Source organism: Heteronotia binoei, chromosome 21 (assembly GCF_032191835.1).
Source record: "Heteronotia binoei isolate CCM8104 ecotype False Entrance Well chromosome 21, APGP_CSIRO_Hbin_v1, whole genome shotgun sequence".
In the NCBI taxonomy this organism is placed as follows: domain Eukaryota; kingdom Metazoa; phylum Chordata; class Lepidosauria; order Squamata; family Gekkonidae; genus Heteronotia; species Heteronotia binoei.
The window spans coordinates 54560580-54580968 of record NC_083243.1 but is presented as its reverse complement, the minus strand read 5'-3'; the positions used below and the strand labels follow the sequence as shown (position 1 = coordinate 54580968).

General features: G+C 40.9%; 2 protein-coding genes across 5 annotated transcripts in view; both read left to right on the top strand.

Moving 5' to 3' along the window:
• Positions 1-1396: 1396 nt before the first annotated feature.
• PNN (pinin, desmosome associated protein) lies at positions 1397-12194 on the top strand. Its single transcript, XM_060263090.1, has 9 exons — positions 1397-1753; positions 2453-2524; positions 3844-3912; positions 4846-4918; positions 5008-5102; positions 7291-7366; positions 8144-8299; positions 8552-8690; positions 9867-12194. The coding sequence occupies exons 1-9, from the start codon at positions 1641-1643 to the stop codon at positions 11138-11140; spliced, it is 2067 nt and encodes a 688-aa protein (XP_060119073.1). The 5' UTR covers positions 1397-1640; the 3' UTR covers positions 11141-12194.
• Positions 12195-18208: 6014 nt separating this feature from the next.
• MIA2 (MIA SH3 domain ER export factor 2) overlaps positions 18209-20389 on the top strand; it is a 63473-nt gene continuing 61292 nt past the window's right edge. For 3 of the 4 annotated variants that reach the window (XM_060263244.1, XM_060263242.1, XM_060263243.1), the window contains exon 1: positions 18258-18429. In XM_060263244.1, the coding sequence (XP_060119227.1) occupies positions 18318-18429 (112 nt within the window). In that variant the 5' untranslated portion in view covers positions 18258-18317. Of the gene's footprint in view, positions 18430-20389 lie in introns of all 4 variants that reach the window. The other variant, XM_060263241.1, reaches the window with a different exon arrangement.

Below are 20389 nucleotides of genomic sequence, written 5' to 3'. Positions count from 1 at the left end.
ATTGCTCATCTCTTTGGAGTGCTAATAAGATTCTAGCTCTATTAGACTGGGTTCATATTTCATGTTTTCTTCTGAAGCTCTGTCTCCAGTGGGCTTCTGCTATTCATGTCCAGCCTCAACCTCTTCCAGACTGAACATTCCCAAGTCCCTCAGCTTTTCCTTGTAGGGCTTGATCTCTGGGCTCCTGATCATTGTAATCACCCTCCCCTAAACCCACTCCATTCTACCCGTATTGTCAGAATGGTACAGAGTACTCTTCACCTGCTACTTATATGTAATGGTTGGTGACTTCTGTTTCAGTGTATCTGAAGAAGTGTGTACATACATGAAAGCTTATACCCAGAATAAAACTTTGTTGGTCTTATAGGTACCACTGGACTCAAACTTTATTCTGCTGCTTCAGACCAACACAGTTATCCACCATTAACTCTAATAACAACAGCATTTCAGGCACAAGCTCTGTTTAACAGGCTGCCTTTTAATTTACAATCAGAAGCCCTTCAAGGCCAGCTATCCCTGCCCACTTTCTAAAAGGGTTTGTTCTGCAGACACCATGACATCCACAGGCATCAGGCTCACTGTTGCAAATGGCCCTTTGATGCCGCAAGCTGCTTTCGTTCTACTCAAATGAATAAATGTGACATGTCTAGAAAAGGTGAGACAGACTTGCTGCTATTTATAAGCTTGTAGATTCTTAATGAGAAATAAAACTGTATTCCAGCTTCTTTCCTGAACTAAAGCTCACTTCTTCAGAGGCAAGCTTAATGCTGAAGTAAATCGTGTTGCTTTCTAATGTGCCATGAAACGCCTGTTTATTTTTGCTGAAAGGGGCTAGCCGTCTGGAATTATTATTTATAGCTCATCTCGCTCATATTGTTTTAAGGAAGTTGTGACGTGATTCCAAGATTATTTATTTAGAAATAAAACGACATAACTCAGAGGTTCTTACTTAAAGTAGCCTTTTTTCTAATTCAGAAATATGATCCACAGTTGAATGATTTTTATTTCCAAGTGAGAGTTAAATGCAACCTCTAAGGGTCACAACAAAATCCAAAAACAAATGCCCCTTCCAATTAAGAACTTCCTAGAATAACCAATGCTCCCGAGTCCCACCCGCTCGTGGCCTTGAACCTACATCCATCTCCTACGCTTCAATGCAGTACCTGACCCGAAGAGCGCGCGAAAACGAATAGGACGGGTCATAGAGTGAGATTGAAAGACCCACCCACCCCATCCAGCTCGGCTATATGATTGGTTACTACTAATATATCATTTACCACTTGGTTGGCTCTTTAGACATCAGTCCGCCCTGGCATTTGGTAATTGGTCAGATTGGTAAAGCCGGCGAGCGTCCAGTGGCTGAAAGCTGTTTCACTATGAAACATAGGACTGAATGATTGGCTCAGATAAAAGCCGACGATTGGGTTAGCTTGGTGCCTCTTAAAGTCACAAGGCGGTCTCTGGCTAAAATTTCCAGCAGCTACTGGATAAGAGAGTTGTCGCTCCAGACTGTGACTGACGATTGGTGAATTTGTTGGAGGAGACACGTAACGTCGGGGTGAGCCAACTCCTTCACCCACGATTCCTCAGGCCTTGCTTTCTGTTGGGTAGGCCGCGCTGTGGTGGTTGCGGCGGCAGGGATGGCGGTAGCTGTGCGTGCTCTGCAGGAGCAGCTCGAGAAGGCCAAAGAGAGCCTCAAGCACGTCGATGAGAACATCCGCAAGCTTACGGGGAGGGACCCCAACGATGTTCGGTGAGTTTGAGGGGAGGCTAAGGCCCGGGGCGGAGCGGAGTGGAAAAAATTAGGCTTATTAACCAGCGAAAGGGTTCCTTTGTATTTCATTTCTTCGTAAGCGTGCAACCGTTGCATGGCTTTTGTTGCAACCCGCAAGTGAAACGGGGGGAGGGGGTGCATTCTTAAGGCGTGGGGCATCTCTGGTGTGTGCTGTGTTTTCGCCAGAAAAAGGACCAGCGGAGGTTCCTTAGAGAAAAAAATGGGAGGGGTATTAGGAACAGCCCACAAGTACCTTTGGGAGGAGTAGAGTCCAGGGTGCGAGGAAAGTAGTTGTGGGAGTGGTGTAGCCAGTGTCATGTTACTGGTTGTTATAGCATCTTAAAGACCCAAATTCAAGTTTTCAGTAAGCTATGAAAGTCCGCTGGGTGGGCTTGAACTAGGTTTCGACCCGAATTATCTGACAGGGCTATTACGAAGGAAAAATGGAGGAGGGGAAAACATTTTGACGGTGGATGGGATAAATATGTGCTCCATAAATAAAGTTTGTTGAGCTACTAGTAATGCGGGAAATCTTGCCCTAGGGGAACATCTTAATGCTGCCCATGTGACCTGGGAAGTGCAGCAGGTCTGAATGTGAAGTCTTCTGAAATGTTCTTTGGATCTGCATTAATGATTTGTTTTTATTTTCTAATGTCTATGGCTTTACTTGTTTTCCAGGCCTGCTCAAGGTAGATTGTTGACCCTCACAGGCCCTGGTGGAGGTAGGGGGCGTGGAAGTATATTGCTGAGGTAAGAACCTGCATTCCAATGCATGGTATTGATTGTGTTTGGATCTCTGGGCAATTCTTTTGCTATGTCACTCAGTGTTTTCAGTTTGTGTTACTAATGCCACATGGACAAATCAATATGTATTTAAGGGGCACAGTTTCAGGGGAGTTAAATGTTCTAATATTTTGGTGTGCATGATTCTGCGTTTTACAGTGCAGTCCTGCGGAGAGTTAGGTTGGAGTGACTTTGCATTGCATGTATCGTTTGTTGCCCCTGCTGCTCCCCATTACTGCTGTCATGAGGCTATGTGGAAAGCCTTAAAATCTGTACAGCTACATCCTATACCTCTTTACTTGGAAGGAAACAGCAATCATAAGACTGTTGAGCTGAAATCTCTCTGTAGAGATACATTTAAATAATGGTGTGGGATAAGTTATGGGACATTTAGATTAGAACCCTGGTTGATTTGCATAGGGTGGTGTGTTAGCCTTTGCTTGAACAGCAACAGCTGCAGCCCTTGTGAGAACTGGTGTGTTCAGAGTTCTGCAATTTAAAGGTCATTGTGATTAAATGTAGCACTTTAAACTTTTTCTGGAAAGCAGGTTAAACAGTAAGTAAGCTATCAAGTTAGTTACCATACAGCTTAACTCTTTTCAATACCATTTATATAATATTTCTGTTAGGCTAGTTTACATAGTAGTCTTTAATATTGTGTTTAAAATTACAATTAATATGATACACAGTATTAAGGTTCTCCTAGTATGTTTCATGTTTATGAAAAATGTAAGACACTAGTTGCTAACAAGGCAGGTAGATGTTCTAAAACTATTTTCTAGATAACTTTTCAGGGGCTGAAAATCCAACCTTCCCATTTGTATGGTTGCTGATCTCCTAGTGGTTTAATCTAAAGATGTTCATGTTCTCTTCCTGTCCTCTTGTTTTGAGGTTATTTGCTGATGCTGTATACAGCACAAAACAGGCAATAGAAATAGTGTGGAGTGTGCAGCTGCGAGAGCATGGGACTACAGTAGGACATGTGTTTCTTCCAGTTGAGAAGAGACTGCTGACTTCAGTCTGGAAGACAGGCGCACTTCTTTATTGTTGCATGAAATGTCACAGTGTAATGGAGGCTATATATACAGTTCTTTGTTACACTGGTAAATACCTGCTATGGTTGCCTGGGATAGTAGTTTTTCCTGTTAGATGAGGCAAACTTAGTACCTGTACTAAAACTTGTTGCCTGTGGGGCAAAGTATTCATTGCTGTAAAAGGTTATGTGGGATCTTAGATGTTGCAGGCCTTCACTGTTGTTACACTGATCTAATCCTGCTTCATTTCAGGCGTGGATTCTCGGATAGCGGAGGAGGACCCCCAGCCAAACAGAGGGATTTGGAAGGGGCGACCAGTAGGTGGGTAAGAAAAGAGTGGACTTACAACTTGCTTGTATGCCTTTTACCATTTGTTTCTCTGCTTGTTGTGGACTTGGAAAAGCTTACAGTTCCCTCCAAACACCCACCCACCCATAACAGGGAACCATATGCTACATAATTTAAAACCAAGTTACCAAACAACTGAGCTACCTGCCATTTACAGACTAATCCATTGCTTAAGGGGGCAGCTGTGCTGTTTGTTGAGACAATCTCTCCCCATGCGCCTGCTGGAGAAATATCCTTTAATATATTGCATAGGAACCTTGGTTCTTTAACATCTTTTTTAGATGTATGAAGATCAACTGTTGTAATGACAGTTTTCTTTTTATTATAATGAGGCAATACAGTAAAACAACTGTTTCCCAAATCTTGGGACTGCATTACACTTTGCCAAATTCCTGTGCAGAGAGCAGTAACGTGTGAAGTGTTTTGAAAACCTTTCTGTGTATAGCTAATGCAGAAGCATTATTTTCTGAATCCTGAAATCCAGACTTCTTGTGACCCTCCCTTCCTACTGCAGCACTCTGATCCCCAGAGTTGCAAAGTTTACACTTAACACAGGAAGTTGTAGTCCTTAGAGGAAACAGTGCAAGTTGAAGCATCTGGTCACCCACAAAGAACATGTTAAATCCCAGTAAACGGGTTGCTAATGAGATAGGATCAGAATGGATTTTGAAAATCTCTGGATTTTTTTTAGGGTAGCAGCTGTGTTATTCTGTTGTACCAAAACACAATAGAAGTCCAGTGGCACCTTAAAGACTAACAGTATTTATTTTCTCATTAAAACTCATACTGGAGTAAATACTGGTAACCTTTAAGGTGCCACTGAATGTGTAGTTTTGGTTTTATTAACATTTTAATCCCATTTAAATTATTGCTGTGGTTCTAATACTTGGCATGTTTTTAATTTAGGCTGGCTGGGGAGCGTCGGACAAGGAGAGAATCACGCCATGAAAGCGACGCAGAGGATGATGATGTTAAAAAAGTAAAGTATATCTGAATTTTCATGTGGAGAAAGAAGGGAGGAAATGAGTGAAAATTTTAATTTAATCTGGTTTTGTTCTGTGCTTGTAGCCAGCGTTGCAGTCTTCTGTTGTTGCTACCTCCAAAGAGCGAACACGCCGAGACCTTATTCAAGATCAAAATATGGATGAAAAAGGGAAACAAAGGTATCTGGATTTGAATTTAATGTGGCATGATGTGGCAGACTGTACTTTATAAAAGGCTTAGAAGCGCTGCACCAACAACTAACGGACTGTGAAGGGTTAATTTTTCAGAGAGCCTTGAGTGGCAGGCTGCTCTAGGCAGTCTGATTAGTTGGCATCAGCTGAACAGAAAAAGTCTTGAGAGCGTTGTATGCTGAGGAGAGTCATTCAGATTCCTGCCTTAACTGAGAAGAGAATATACTGAGATCATCTGAGAATAGCTCTGACTGAAAAGGGTTTAGTGTTGAGTCAGATTTCTACCTTGATTGAATGCAGTCTGAATTCAGCATTAGCTGGGAGCAGTTTGAACACAGACAGAGAACTGGAGGAGAGTTTGGCAGGGAAGTTTGGGCAGCAGAGAAGACTTCTATTCAGGCAAAAGGAAAGGAGATGGATCTAAAGAGAGATTTCCTATCCAGTCAAACAGAGATATCTCTGAGTACAGAATTTCCTGGTCTGGTGTGATTAGAAACTGTCTGTAGAGACCTTAAAAGTCAGTGAACAACTCAAGAAGCATACTGGTGTTCCAAGATAAGGGGTTTGGGTACTGGGAAGAAGGTACCAGCATTTTGGGCACCAAAAGAGTGAACAATTGCTTAAAGTGTGTTAGAATGTTTGAAAAACACTGGAGCAAAAGCCTTTCAATGGAACTGTGAATAAATTAAGAACCTCTCATTTACCTGATAAACAAGATCAAAAGTCTGTGTTTATACTAGTTTTCTCTCCGTAAATTCAGTTCCTGATTTCCTGATCTTTGATGTTAAAGAAAACCTTATTTTTAAATTTTAGAAGCATCTCAAGTTTTTAAGGATTTAAGTTAAGAAGATATTGGATTTAAAGGGTAATCCTGTCTCTCCCATCAGATCCCTGGGCTGAGCAAATAGCCAAAATATATCTTTATGATAGGGTGGAACAGGCAAAGTTTAACTGTTTGACCAGCAAGGAGACAGTGAATTTTCTTTTAAAAAGTTGTGTAGGTTTTCTGTTCCCCAGTGGCTTTCTGTGAAAGCAGATGGTCCTCATGCATCTTAAACTTGTCGTTTATAAGGGAAATTAGGGTATGGAAGGGGGGGGGGTTGTGTTTCTTGGGTATTGGACTCTGTCCAAAACTACATATTTGTTTGGAGAAGCAAACCAGGGAGGTCACTTACTGATTCACTTCATGAGATAAGGACCATTCAGATGAAGCTGTTTTGCTGACTTGGCTGGAGAATGAGATCTGTATAGATTATTTGACATTTCTTCCTCTCCATGAGAGCCAATCTCATTATCGCACTCTGTGGAAGGCTTTCTTGTATAGCCAGGAGGTGAGCAGAAGATACAGTAGATGGCAGTAAAAAGTGTTCTTTAGTCTTTAGGATAAATCTGTGGGAGAGGTAAAAAGTTAAAATGGAGCTGGGAGGATAAAAGTGAAAGATAAAACTAGAACAGAGTGACTTCCAAGAGGTGTTTAGTTGCTGGCCACCATCTTGGGCTGCCCTCATGCTCAATCCTGACAAAGTTTCCTTAGGGGAGAAGAAACCACACTTTTCAGGGCTGCTCAGTCAGTGAAGAGACAGAAAAACAGAAAATCTAACCTCTGAGGGAGGGAAGCAGAAGAGGTCCATCATAAGGTTTTTGAAACTTGGAATGGCTTGAATGGTTACTGAAGGCATGGTAATGTTTAGAATCTGCACTGCATAAATTACGTGTGAAACGCTTCATTATATCCTAGTCTGTTTTAAGAAATGCATGAAGTGTATTTCATGCAAAGACTAAGGAGGTGTAAGTTCGAACAACTAGTGTCATTTACACTGTTTATGTGAGCCAAAACAAGTACTGGCAAAAATATTAACACTCTAGTTTTGATAAGTGTGGCTTGAAGTCTGCCTCTTGTATTCCATAAGGTTAAGTATCTCTGCTCTCTGTCAGTGAAACGTAATTTTACTGTGACTTTATGTAAATTTTTCCATGAGATCATTTCAATACTGTCCCCCCATTTTATCTTTTACTGCTTTTAAAATGTGGCAATTAAAAAAAAATAATAATGCTCTGTTGCCTTGTTTTATAATCCCGATTATTAGCTGCTTTGGAAAGCTTTGAAAATGGTGTTGTGCCACTGTCTCTAAGTGTCTGGAGTAATCATACTTGTCTCTTTTCTATATTCTATTAGGAATCGGCGTATATTTGGCCTGTTGATGGGTACTCTTCAGAAGTTCAAACAAGAATCTACGGTTGCTACTGAGAGGGTACCAATTTTCAGTCCCTACACATTTTAACTAGATGAGAATTTAGTAATACTTCTATACAGTGAAATTCGTATCCCACATGGAAAGACTCTTGCATCTGGTGACTCAGTAGTTTTCTGTTGTACTGTTGTCTTTTCAACAATGTCATTTTCAAGTAGAAAGGCAAATGGGAAGAGATTTTAAATATGTAACTCATTATTTTAAATATGGCTTAGAACTGATAGACATGGGTTTATAGTCTCACTTGCAAATGAACTTTGCCAGGTTACTTTGCACAGGTTACACTTTTTCAGCCTAACCTATCTCAGAGTGTTGTTGTGAGGAGAAAACACAGGGTGGAGAGTTGCTCTGCGTATGCTGCTCTGAACTGCTTAAAGTTGCTTTGAAAACTTTTAAAACTGGAGAAGCAATACAAAACCTGGTATTTCTTCCCCTGTAAACCTTTCTTGCTGGGACTATATGCACTTTACCTTTGTAGAACAAGAAACCAATTGTGCCTACCTACTAGAAGCAGTGGGATAGTTTCACTTAGCAAAATCGGAAAGTTTTTCCTCCATTTAGGTTGAGGAAAAAACTTTGGGTTGAATTATCATTGGATCTGATCTAAGTGTGTTTAGGATTGCAGTTTTAGATGTGAGATGGAGAGTAAGATTTTAATCTTAATCTAGAATTACAGGGTCAAAATGAAACTTTAGAAACTAAAATTAAATCTTCTGTGATAATCCTATTTAAATTTGATGTTGCTGAGCAAATATAAAACCATTTTCTCTTCTGCAGCAAAAAAGGCGACAAGAAATTGAACAGAAACTTGAAGTGCAAGCAGAAGAAGAGAGAAAGCAAGTTGAAAATGAGAGGCGAGAACTTTTTGAAGAAAGACGTGCAAAACAAACAGAGCTGCGGCTTTTGGAACAAAAAGTTGAACTTGCTCAGTTGGTGAGTTTGAATTGATCATCTGAATTTATAAAGCTGTGTTCTATCAAGTTAAACCTCTGGTCCAACTAGCTCTGTGTTGCCTGTGCTAGCTAGCTGCAGTTTTCAAGGGTCCCAGGCTTAGGGAAGGTTCTTTTTTAATTCATAAGTGCTGGGGTCAAAAGGAGGATCACTGCATCCAAAGCATGTGCGCAGAGCAACAGTGTATTATCAGTGTATTATCAGTGAAACTGAATATGCTTTTTTGTTTACCAGCAAGAGGAATGGAATGAACATAATGCCAAAATAATAAAATACATAAGAACAAAGACAAAGCCTCACCTGTTCTTCATCCCTGGCAAAATGTGTCCTGCAACACAGAAGCAGTTTGATGACTCTCAGAAAAAGTTAAACGGTATGTGTGTATTTTTGTGCTGGCTTTTAAATTCAGCATTTCTTTCATAAAACTCAGTGCTGTCGGCATGATAGTAGTGTGTTGAATTATGTAGATATAGTCTTATCTGCATGCATCATCATTTGTAGTTTGAAACATTTATTGCCAACAAGTAAGGGCCTAACTATGCAGTACACTTCCCCCCAGATCATGTGGAGAGGTGTGTTCTGAAGCTCCATGCTTGCCAGGTATGCTAGTTCCAGTTCAGATCAGAACCATGGCTTTGGGAGGATGGGGCATTATTTGTCCTGTTGTGAAAACATAATGTGTTGTTGCTCATCAATATGCTTGCAGACTCCATTGGACCCTTTTACGTCTGAAAAATATCACAGCAGGGAGATCTAAGCCTCATCTCCCAGTATGCTACAGTCTAGATCCAAATCCAAAGGCTCTCCCACCTGGGAAGAACAGAGTTCCCAGAATATCTCTGTGGTCCAACCCGGTGATATTCCCCAGGGAAAACAGTCTGTAGTTAGGCCCTATAATCCATGTTTGCAGCTATAGGTTCCTGTGGCAAGTATATGTGGGGGAAAACAGACATCGTCTTTGCTTATAATAATGTGTAGTATCTTCAGTATTTATTATATTTATGAATTGTCTAATCTCTGCCACAGGCAGGGATCTGGACGATGTACAAATTCAATAAAATAACAAAATAAAACCAGTTAAAACATTCACAACATTCCAGTAGTCAGCAGGGTGAGCCCTAGACTCTCTGACACCCTAGGCAAGGCTAATTTCTTGTCCCCCCTGCACTGATAATGTCACCAAGTCACATGGGGAGCACCCAGTTTGGTGCCCTAGGCAATTGCCTAGTTTGCTTAGTGTCAGGGCCAGCCTTGATAGTCAGATGGCAAGAAATAGTGAAAAGAATGATTGATGTAGGATGTGAGGTGGTCCAGAATGTTTCATTTCAAATTCTGTTGAATTATTGCTCTTGACACAAGTTCTTAATGATGTTTCTCCCTTTTCTAACATTCTTTCCTGTTCCTCTTGGTAAACTGTTTTGCATAGAAACATTCAGGTATCAGCAGCACCAGTTTCTCCAAAACAAGAGCCTGTTTCACAAAACAGATCTGAAGAAACTAAACTTAACCCTCCTTGTTAAGCTTACTATGTGTCCTCTTTTTTTTTCAGCACTGTTTGAAAGTAGGCGCATTGAATTTGCAGAGCAAATTAACAAAATGGAAGCCAGGCCCAGGCGACAGTCTATGAAGGAAAAAGAACATCAGGAGGTGCAGAAGGAAGAAAAGAAGGAAGACCAGAACAAGGAGCAGGAAGAGGGTAAGGTGGTTCAGCAGGTGGAAGAGATGGAGACAGGTAATCAGAGCAATGATATAGAAATGGAAGAGGTAGGGGAGGAAAAGGAGGTAGGTGCTAGTCATAGTGATGGGGAGCTAGAGCAGGAGGAGGAAGAACAGAAAGAGGAAGTAGAGGTTAAAGTAGAAGAGGTAGATGAGGTTAAAGAGAACAGGCAGCAGGATAATCAACATGAGAATGTTGTGTTGTTGAAAGAGGAAGGTGAAAACTGTCTGCCAATAGATGGTGAGCAGGATGTGGTGGAAGCTGAGACAGATAATGCAGAACCACTAGAAAATGAGAATAGCAAAGAGATTGAACCAGAAATGGAGTGTAGTGCTCTGCCAGACCAGGAATGTCCTGTTATTTCCTTGGAGAAAGAGGAAGTCAGCAAGCCAGAAGCTGATGCTGAAGCAGAGGAGACAGAAGAAAAGGATCCTGAATCCACTCCTATAGAGGAGGCTGAGACCCAGCTTCAGCCAGAGTCTGTGCTTTGGCCACAGCCTCCACTATTATTTGAATCCACTCAAGATCAAGATCCTCAGGTAGTCAAAGAAGAAACTGCAGTGTTTGAGAAGCTGCCTGAGATTCAGGCAGACCAGGTGCAGGCAGGAAGCGCAGAAGTCAAGCACAAGATTAGAAGCAGGAGCAGAGGCAGAGCAAGGAACAAAACTAGCAAGAGTCGAAGTCGGAGCACCAGCAGTAGCACCAGCAGTACTAGTTCTACAAGTAGTAGTAGTGGCAGCAGTTCTAGCAGTGGCACCAGTAGTAGTCGGAGCAGCTCTAGCAGCAGCAGTAGCACTAGTGGAAGTAGCAGTCGAGAAAGTAGCAGCAGTTCTAGTAGCAGTGAGAGCAGGAGTCGGAGCAGAGGGCGTGGGCATAATAGAGATAGAAAGCGGAGGAGGAGTTTGGATCGGAAGCGAAGGGATAATTCAGGAGTAGATAGAAGTCACAAATCTTCAAAAGGTAGCAACAGAGATGCAAAAGGATCAAAGGATAAAACCTCAAGGTCCGACAGGAAGAGGTCTATATCAGAAAGTAGTCGGTCAGGCAAAAGAACTTCACGGAGTGAAAGAGACCGTAAATCAGACAGGAAAGACAAAAGGCGTTGACAGAAGAGACCAGGCTCCTTAGCCTAATCTTTGCAGCAGAAGATTACTTGATGAGTGAAAGGATTCGATGTGAGGAAGAAAAGGCTGCCTTAATTGCATGCTGTATAAAATCTTTTGGAGAAATGCAGAACTCTACCAGAAAATTCTTTGCTTTTACATGTTTTTGTAAAAGGTTACTTATCAAATTATGTGAAGACCTGGATGTATACAAATAAAAATCTAACAACCCCTTCATCTTTAAATATCCTTTACTTACGAGTCTGTATATTTTAATAAGTCGATCTGTTAAACTCATGTAATTTACTTCTGTAACATAAGTCCTATCTTTTTTTTTTTTGGTAGCAATAAATGTGCATTTTACAGAGTTTGAGACAGCCTTTTGCTGCTTCTTAGAAATCTTCCCCCCCCCTTTATTGGCATACTTCATGCAGAGTTTTACCATTCTGCCTAGCATTGACTCTTCTCCTCTAATTGCTGACAAGGTAAATTTCCAAGTCCTACGAAGGAGTGCATACCTGTGCATTATCTAGGTTTCTCATTCTTTATACAAATTCTAGCTGTAGTTCCATGATGACCTTAGTGTCCATATGTAGGAGCAAAGTAAGGACAACAGTAATTAGAGTTGACCTAGACAGGTAGAATCTTAGAACCTGCTGTGCATTTGCCCAGTCTTCCCCTTAGTACTAAATTAATACTTAGAATTTTTTTAAACTTGCATTTCTGTTATGCTTTATTATATATTGGAAGAAGATCATAAGTCACTTCTAAACTGGGTTATTGACCACAGGTTTAACTTTCAAATGCCAATAAAATGTGCATTGCACTGTGAAATCCATCTGGGACTAAGATATATGTTGTGTGTTAAGAGTAACTGTTGACTGGGGAAATTGGGCTCAAACTTGGAATTTTTGTAACTATCTGAGCATGTTGATGGAAGTGCAGCTGGTGTAAAAAGGTGACTGTTTTTAATTTTTTTTATAAAGCTGGAGTGTTATTCATTGGCCTGTTCTGTAAAAGTCCAAATAAAGGTGACTTTATATACTACTGCACTGAACATTTGACTTTTTGCTGTATTGCATTTGTGTAAGCTCTTTACCATTAGCAGAGAGCATTTGGTTTTATAGGTCACTAACTTTTTCAGGGGTGTTTTAAAGGTATTAGTTTGAACCTGTTTAGCACAAATTCAGCAGCATTCATGGGAGCAAACATGCCAGTCTGCTGCAGCCAGCTGTGATTCCTGAAAAAGTATTTTGGCTGTTTTGAGGCCACTGACAATAGCATGGTTGGCAAAGTGGGAGATCTTCAGTGGGGAGGTAGAAATCCTCACCTCTTTTCCCCTGGTTGCTATATTTTCTTTAGTTGAAACTTCTTTTACTGTTTTTGCAGAAAACCTACTAGGGGTGGCTGAGAAACTGAAACACACACAAAACTATTAAAAATGAAAATATTATTAAACCCAGACAGAACATAGAATCATAGAGTTGGAAGGGACCTCCAGGGTCATCTAGTCCAACCCCCCCCTGCACAGTGCAGAAAATTCACAAATACCTCCCACACACATGCATCCCCAGTGGCCCCTGCTCCACATCCACAAGATGGAAAAAACCTCCAGGATCCCTTGCCAAACTGGCCTGGAGAAAAATTGCTGACTGACCAAAGTGTCAGTCAACATTTCCCTGGGCATGTAAAAAAAGAGCCACAAGAGCTAAGCACTGATGCACCCCTTCCTGCTCTTCTTTTCTTGATCTGCCTAATTCACAGAATCAGCATTGCTGTCAGATGGCCATCTAGCCTCTATTTAAAAATCTCCCAAAAAAGGAGACCCATCACCTCCCAAGGAAGCCTGTTCCACTGAGGAACTTCTCTAATGGTCAGGAAGTTCTTCCTAATGTTAAGCCAGAAACTTTTGATTTAATTTCAACCCGTTGGTTCTGGTCTGACCTTCTGGGGCCACAGAAAACAATTCTGCACCATCTTCTATATGACAGCCCTTCAAGTACTTGAAGATGGTGACATATCACCTCTCAGTCATCTCTCCAGGTTAAACATACTCCGTTCCTTCAACCTTTCCTCATAAGACTTGGTCTCCAGACCCCTCACCATCTTCATTGCCCTCCTCTGGACATGCTTGTATATATTCTTAAATTATGGGGTCCAGAAATGAACATAATACATAGCAACAGAAAACATTTAGCAGCTTTAAAAATGTATCATAAAGTGGTTTAAAGTTAGAAACAGACTACTAAACAATTTTAAAAAGATAATTAGAAGCCTGGGTAAACAAATGTCTTGTCTTAGTTCCCAAACAAGAGAAAGGTGCCAGATGAACATCAAGAGGTAGGGTGGGTGATGTACCGCCTCTGAACAAACTGTCTCTGGTTACTCCCACCTAATTTAGCTTACTTCATTTATACCCTACCTTTAATTCCAGTGGGTACCCAAAGCAGCTTACATTATTGTCTTCATTTTATCTTCACAATGAGGGGTGTTAGGCTAAGTGTGTGATTGGCCCAGTGTCACCCAGCAAGCTTCCATGGCAGAGTAGGGATTCAGTCCTCTGTCTCCCAGATCCTAATCTTGACACACTATGGAGTGGTTCTGTGCATAGCTGGTGCAAATTTAACTCAGGTATGTGGTAGCATAGTTGAGACTGCTGCAATCATGTAGGCAGCTTAGACGAAGAACTCATGCTAAAAGGCCTTAGCTGTGGTAAAAGGATGGTCAAACTGAATTCTGTGCTAGCCACAGTCAATTTTGATTTTGGTCTGCACTGTGAATAAAGGGAAGACTTAATTCTACCAGTAAGAAGGATGTCATATGAAGGCAGGGTTACAGAGAGCAGGGCTTTTGAAGAGGATCTCATCTGGTGTGCTGGAAAGTATGGGAGAAGGCAGTCTTTAAAGGCAAGAACTAACACTTGTGCCAGGAAACAGACTGGTAAGAAGAGATTGGATTTATACTCCACCCTTCACTACCTGACGGAGTCTCAGAGCAGTTTACAATCTCCTTTACCTTCCCCTCTCCACGACAGACACCCTGTGAGGTAGATGGGGCTGAGAGCTCTCCCAGAACTGCTCTTCAGCAGAACAGCTCAGAGAGAGTTATGACTGACCCAAGTTCACTCCAGTTGCATGCAGAGGAGTGGGGAATAAAATGTTTTCCCAGATAAGAGTCCGTGCACTTAACCACTACACCAAACTGGTTCTCAAGGTAAAGTGAGAGCATGGTCATGAAGGATTAAATTTATGTTTTTGTAAATTCATGTAGACAGCCCAAAGGATTGGTTCCTCTTCCATGTAGTTAGTAACTAATATTTTTTCTTGCATTAAAGACTTATTCCAAATGGCCTTGTTATCTAGGAGAGTTTCTGTAGGCATTTTCCCCCAAAATGGAGAGCTGTATCTCCCCCCCCCCCCCCCCCCACATCTTTTGTGAGCTTCTACATGACAAAGGTTTGATCGAAATGAAATGGGGAAACTGCAAGGAGATATCAGGTAGAGCCTGCAGTCGGTCTAGGGATGAGAATGCAAAGCTCTGGCTTCCCTCCCTCCCTTTTAGTGGTTGTCTTTCTTTTTACAGCAAATAAAAAGAATGAGTTGGATGTAAGGGGGGAGTGGTAAATGACAGCAGTGAAGAGACAGGCCATGCAGGTGCTGCTTCGATGTTGCTTCTGTAGCAGTGGCATGAATTCACACTATTGTGTGGAAGTTACTGACATTGTCAGACACAGTAGTTGTGCTGGGGTGTGAGGGGTAGAAGTTCGCAACCTCCAATAAAAAAAATGAAATTCAACAAGAAAAAATATAAAATATTACCAAAAAAGCACATTCAGGTATTTGTTTTTCATTTATAGCTTGAATATACCTTACTACGGTAATTTGATCCTAGTTAGAGTCCAATGACACCTTCAAGACCAACAAAATTTTATTCAGGGTGTGAGCTTCCATGTGCCAAGTACACTTCATCAGATAATAGAATGGAATGGAATTAACAGTCCTACATATAAAGGTTGGGCAGTGAATTAGTGTGCAAATTAGTTGAAATGTTTTAAAAAGATTAAGCGAGTGACAAGCTTGGTTTCTGGTTATCATCTGGGCTCAACTGGGGGATTGCTTTGCAGAGGAAGGCAATGACAAAACCACCTCTGCCCATCTCTTACCTTGAAATCCCCATGCTCCTTGGGTTGCCATAGTCAGCTGTGACTTAAACCACAATAACTTATTTTCACTTCAGTCTACTTTTCTCACTGGGATTGAAGGCAATTATAAGTATAACAAACTCTTCAATCAGTAAATAGATTATAAAATATAACAACTCAATAAACTGATCATATTTGAATCTTAACAGCAAAGATTTCTGTTAGGCTATGATTGTAGAATGGGAAAAATTCAGGCAAATAAATCTGATTAAGGAAAGACAATGTAGGAAAAACTAATAAATTGCACTTTGAAACATCTAGCACAGTCAAACATGCAGCCCAGGGACCAAACAAGGCTCCTGGAGGGCTCCTATCAGGCCCACGAGCAAGTCTGCTTCTTTCTCCCTCTCTCTTGCTACCTGATTCCTTGTCTGATGAAGTGTGCTTAGAGCACACAAAAGCTTACATTCTGAATAAAACTGTTGGTCTGAACGGTGCAACTTGACTCGTACTTTGTTCTACTGCTTCAGACCAACACGGCTGCCCATTTGGATCGTGCTTCCTTCAGTTATCAGAGATTGTTAAATAAAATATTGCAAGAGTACTGCTAATCTTATGTGTTTTATTTTTAAATCTTTAATTGTGTTTGCGCCCTTTATAGAGTTTATTGTCTCCACTACCTGGCATTACATTTTATGACACATGGCCCAGCCCAACAAGTTCTCATTTATGTCAGATCCAGCCCCCATAACAAATGAGTTCAATATCCCTGATCTAGCATGAGGTATTGCTCTCCAGCAATTTTATACTAAGTGTAAAGTTTATAGAGCATAATATCCATAGTAGACCATGGCAGAACTCAATGCAATGTGTGCTATCAAATGGCTTCCGACATAATGGTGACGCTATGAATTAGTTGCCTCCAAAATACCCTATAATGGCCTTTCTTGCCAATTGAGGGCCATGGCTTCCTTTATTGAGTCAGTCCATCTCATGTTCGTCATCTTCTTTTCCTGCTGTCTTCAGTTTTTCCTAACATTATTGTCTTTTCCAGTGACTCTTGACTTCTGATAATATGACCAAAGTATGATTTAGTCATTTTAGTTTCTAGGGAGAGAGTTCTGGCAGACACATCTAAATTCACAGCATGTAAACAATAATAAAACACAAAATACCTCTGCAGCACAATCTATAGCGGGAAAAAAATCTGTCTCTGAACAATTAAGGCCCTATTGAGAGCAGATACTAAAAGTTTGGTAGAAGACAACAGTTTTCAACAGTTCTGCAAATGAGGTAAGTTAAGGAAACATTTAGGGGAAGTGTAATGGTGTGGGGGAGGGGGGAGTACAAAGGCCCTTTTAGTAGCCAATCTTGCATCATTTAATTCTTGCAGCATGCATTGCTTCTTCTACAGTGTTTACTTAACAAGACAAGGAACAGCTTTTGAGACCAACTGAAATGTCCTCACAGGCTTCGTGGTTAGTTTCATATAAGCACCCTACAGCAGGGGTGGCCAATGGTAGCTCACCAGATGTTTTTTTGCCTACAATTCCCATCAGCCCCAGACAGCATGGTCAATGACAGGCTGATGGGAGTTGTAGGCAAAAAACATCTGGAGAGCTACTGTTGGCCACCCCTGCCCTACAGCAGACTAATCTGGAAGCCTGACTCCCCACCCCCAATAATGGTGGTGGCAGCATCCTTTTGTTTATAAGCAGGCATAGTCTGAACTGTTAAAGGGACTATAAAGTCAAAGAGATTACATGGGACTCCACAATGAAAGCTGGGAACTAAGGAACCAATCAAACAGCAAGCATCTTTCAGAGAGAGTATATAGTTATAAGGTGGCAGAGTAACTGAGCAACCAAGGAGAAAGATATGAGTTGTAGTGATTCACATTCAAAGCAGTATTTTATTGTGGATCAACTGGTATAATATTCTGTTGTGAGACAGTAATCTGTAATTTAGAACTATAGGTTTGAGTTTGACCAATGAGAACAGAGGTTTGAATGGAGCTAAAAAGGAACCTTGGGTAAAGAGGAGTTGAGAAAAGACAGTTGGAGATGACTGGACAGAGGCCACAAGGAGAAAGGAAAATCAGAAGCATATACCTCCAATATATATCAAAATGTCGATAATAACTTTAAAAATCCACATCAAATTTCCTGTAAATTAATTCCTGTTGAGAGTAAATACAAATGGGCTACATAGTTAGATAGGAACAAGAAATAGAGGCACAGCTTCTTAGTGAAAATCTGTATTTATGTGGACTCTCTGGGATTGGTAGACACTTAGATCTCAAATTCTGATGAGCCTGGACTAAATTGGGTCTCCCCCACAGCTTTGTCAAAGGGGCAATTGAGAAGGTGCCTGCAGGCTGCAGGGGGGGGCACCTTCTTTTGGGGCTCGTAGAATTGGACCTCCTGATCCAATTTTTGTGAAACTTGGGGGGTATTTTGAGAAGTACCGGATGCTATGCTGAACATTTGGTGCCTCTACCCAAAAAACAGGAACCCCCCCCTGAGCCCCAGATACCCGTGGATCAAGTCTCCATTATACCATATGGGTATCAGTCTCCATAGGGTATAATGGAATGCCTGGCAGACATTTCCCTCCCCCACACACACTTTCCAATAACCCTGAAGTGGGGGTAAGGCCTCTAAATCAGGGGATTCTCTGCCCCCAACTGGGTGGCAACCCTATCCTTAACACTGTATCTCCCCCATAATGTTTTATAAATTGCACAGATATATTTCTTGCTTATACTATTAGCATATCTTTATCCGGCTGAAATCACTCTTTTTATTTCAAAAATGTTAGTTCAGTTAGTGGATCCAGTTAATAATTAAGCTGCTCAATCAGGATATTTGACTTTGCAGATTGTTGAAACACCATTCTGTGTGAGCAGAGTTTGCAGACAGAAGAAAAATGGAATGACATTTTTTTTAAAAGGACTAAAATATAGAGTACTTCTTTTAACAGGACAGCAACAGATCTTTTGTGCATTTTCTTCAGGATTCACTGTTTCATTTCTTTAGGATGTGGAAGACTGTAGATGTTAGAATCTTGCTGTTGATAGTTTTGCTGTTAACAAATGTGAAGACTACAGTGTTGTCAGATCAGAAAAAATGTGGTGACCCAGAATGTGAAAGTAAGTACAAAAGTTTATGTTCTAAATTACACTTTTCAAAACTAACACAAATACAATGTACAAATCAGAGTGCAGCAAGAAAGTAATTTGAAGGCACAGTTTAAATTTCAAAATGTTAGCTTTATGAAAAATTAATCTGTATGTTTTTAAAAGCAGAATAATTATTTCTGGGAAGCCATTTGAAGAGACTGTTGTTGAGACATATGTGAAAGGACAAAGTTCAGTAGGAAAGCTGCTATTGACTCTCAGGACGAGAGCCTCAGATTCATCACTGTGTTTGTTGAAAACATAGCCTTCAATCGTCATATATATATGATATGATATATATATATATCATGGCATCATGGAAAATATATATATATATCAGTATATGCATGCTGCTGCTATCTACTAAATGTGTACCATTTTTAGTACTTTTTTGGCTCTTTGTTTCTTGCATCGTCTTATCTAGCTTGTAGTATATAGTATAGGAGGGGATGTGGCTCAGTGGTAGTGGTAGGCATTGGCTCAGTGGTAGTGTCTTTTTTCCATGATGCCACAAAACATATGGGCAAGATCAACAACTACATGTACACATGCATTCTCTGCTGTAACCTCAACTCTGTGGAATGGCCTGCTTGAGGTCAGGAAGGCTCCCATGCTTCTTTCTTTCTGCAAACAATGTAAAACAGAATTATTCAAGAGGGCATTTCTATAAAGGTGATAGGGCTACATTACAATGGAAACATTCAAGAAGGTGCTTTTTCAAAAAATGAGACTGTGAACAAGACCACTATGCATAGTGTGCCTTATCTACTTGTATGTATTATTTTGCTCCTTCCACATTGGCATCTACTTACATTATACCATTGCCTGCAATGCTTAACATATAATGTCTAATACAATTTGCTTGCCTTCAAATTTCTGAGATCCTAGTTGGATTATGTTGTTTAGTAGATGTCTCATTTTACTGCTTGTATTCACTCACTCTGTGTAATCTGCCTTGAGGTTTGGTGAAAAAGGCAGATTACAAATAAAGTCAATAAAATAAAATAAAAATAAATATTGCAGAAGATCCCAGGCCCTAGTAACTCTAGTTAAGAGAATCAGGTATTTGAAGAATTCTGAGACCCTAGATAGCTGCTGCCCATCAGAGTAGACAACACTGTGGAAGAACAGTGGTCTGATACTATAAGGCAACTTCATGTGTTCATGTGAATTACAGGTAAATGAGAATTTAAACATTATGGTGACTTTGATGGTGATGGTGGGAATCTATGCAGGTCCTAAGACTGAGTGTCAGCTGCAGTAGCTGGATTTATTTCCAAGAGAAGTTTCTCAGACTGACAAACTGACTTAGTAAATTGGCTGGTCATCAAACCAATAATGAAAAGGATGGGGGGGCATGGTTTCTCCATTCTTTGGAGGCTCTCCATATATGCAGAAACATATTATCTTTGATCCACTAGAAATTTCTGCTGACGGAAAGGAATCTCTGTCAGCAAAGCACAACTGTCTTCCTTACTCCCATTGCAGCCCCAAAATGTGTCCCCCCCCCCAATGCTGCATCTGGAAGAGAAGGGACTTTCCAGAACAGCACAAGAAGGGAGCTGGAAGTTTGCTAAGGGAAGGAGGAACTGGTAGAAATCCCCATTCTTCCATTTGCTGAAATCCTCCACTGATATTTTCCTTTTTTTTTTCTTTTTAAATTTTTTGTGAACTATCTTGGGGGCTTTTGCAGGAGGGAGAGGCAAAAGAAAAGGTTTTTAAAAATCCTAAATGAATAAACATGGAGCAGCAGAGTTATGACCCTAGATGCCAACCTCCAGGGGGAGATATCTTTGGACTCTATACCATTATATTGCTGAGGCCTCTTGCTTCCCCAAACCCTGCCCTCCTCATACTCCACCACAGAATCTCCAGGAATTTCCTATCCTGGAGCTGGCAACTCTAGCCAGGCCTGCCCCCAACAAGTGCTCTC

Coding starts and splice junctions, on each gene's coding strand:
- PNN (XM_060263090.1), top strand. CDS start 1,641: ATGGCGGTAGCTGTGCGTGCTCTGCAGGAGCAGCTCGAGAAGGCCAAA. Junction 5,103..7,290: donor GATGAAAAAGGGAAACAAAG/GTATCTGGATTT, acceptor ATATTCTATTAG/GAATCGGCGTATATTTGGCC. Junction 8,300..8,551: donor AAGTTGAACTTGCTCAGTTG/GTGAGTTTGAAT, acceptor TTTGTTTACCAG/CAAGAGGAATGGAATGAACA.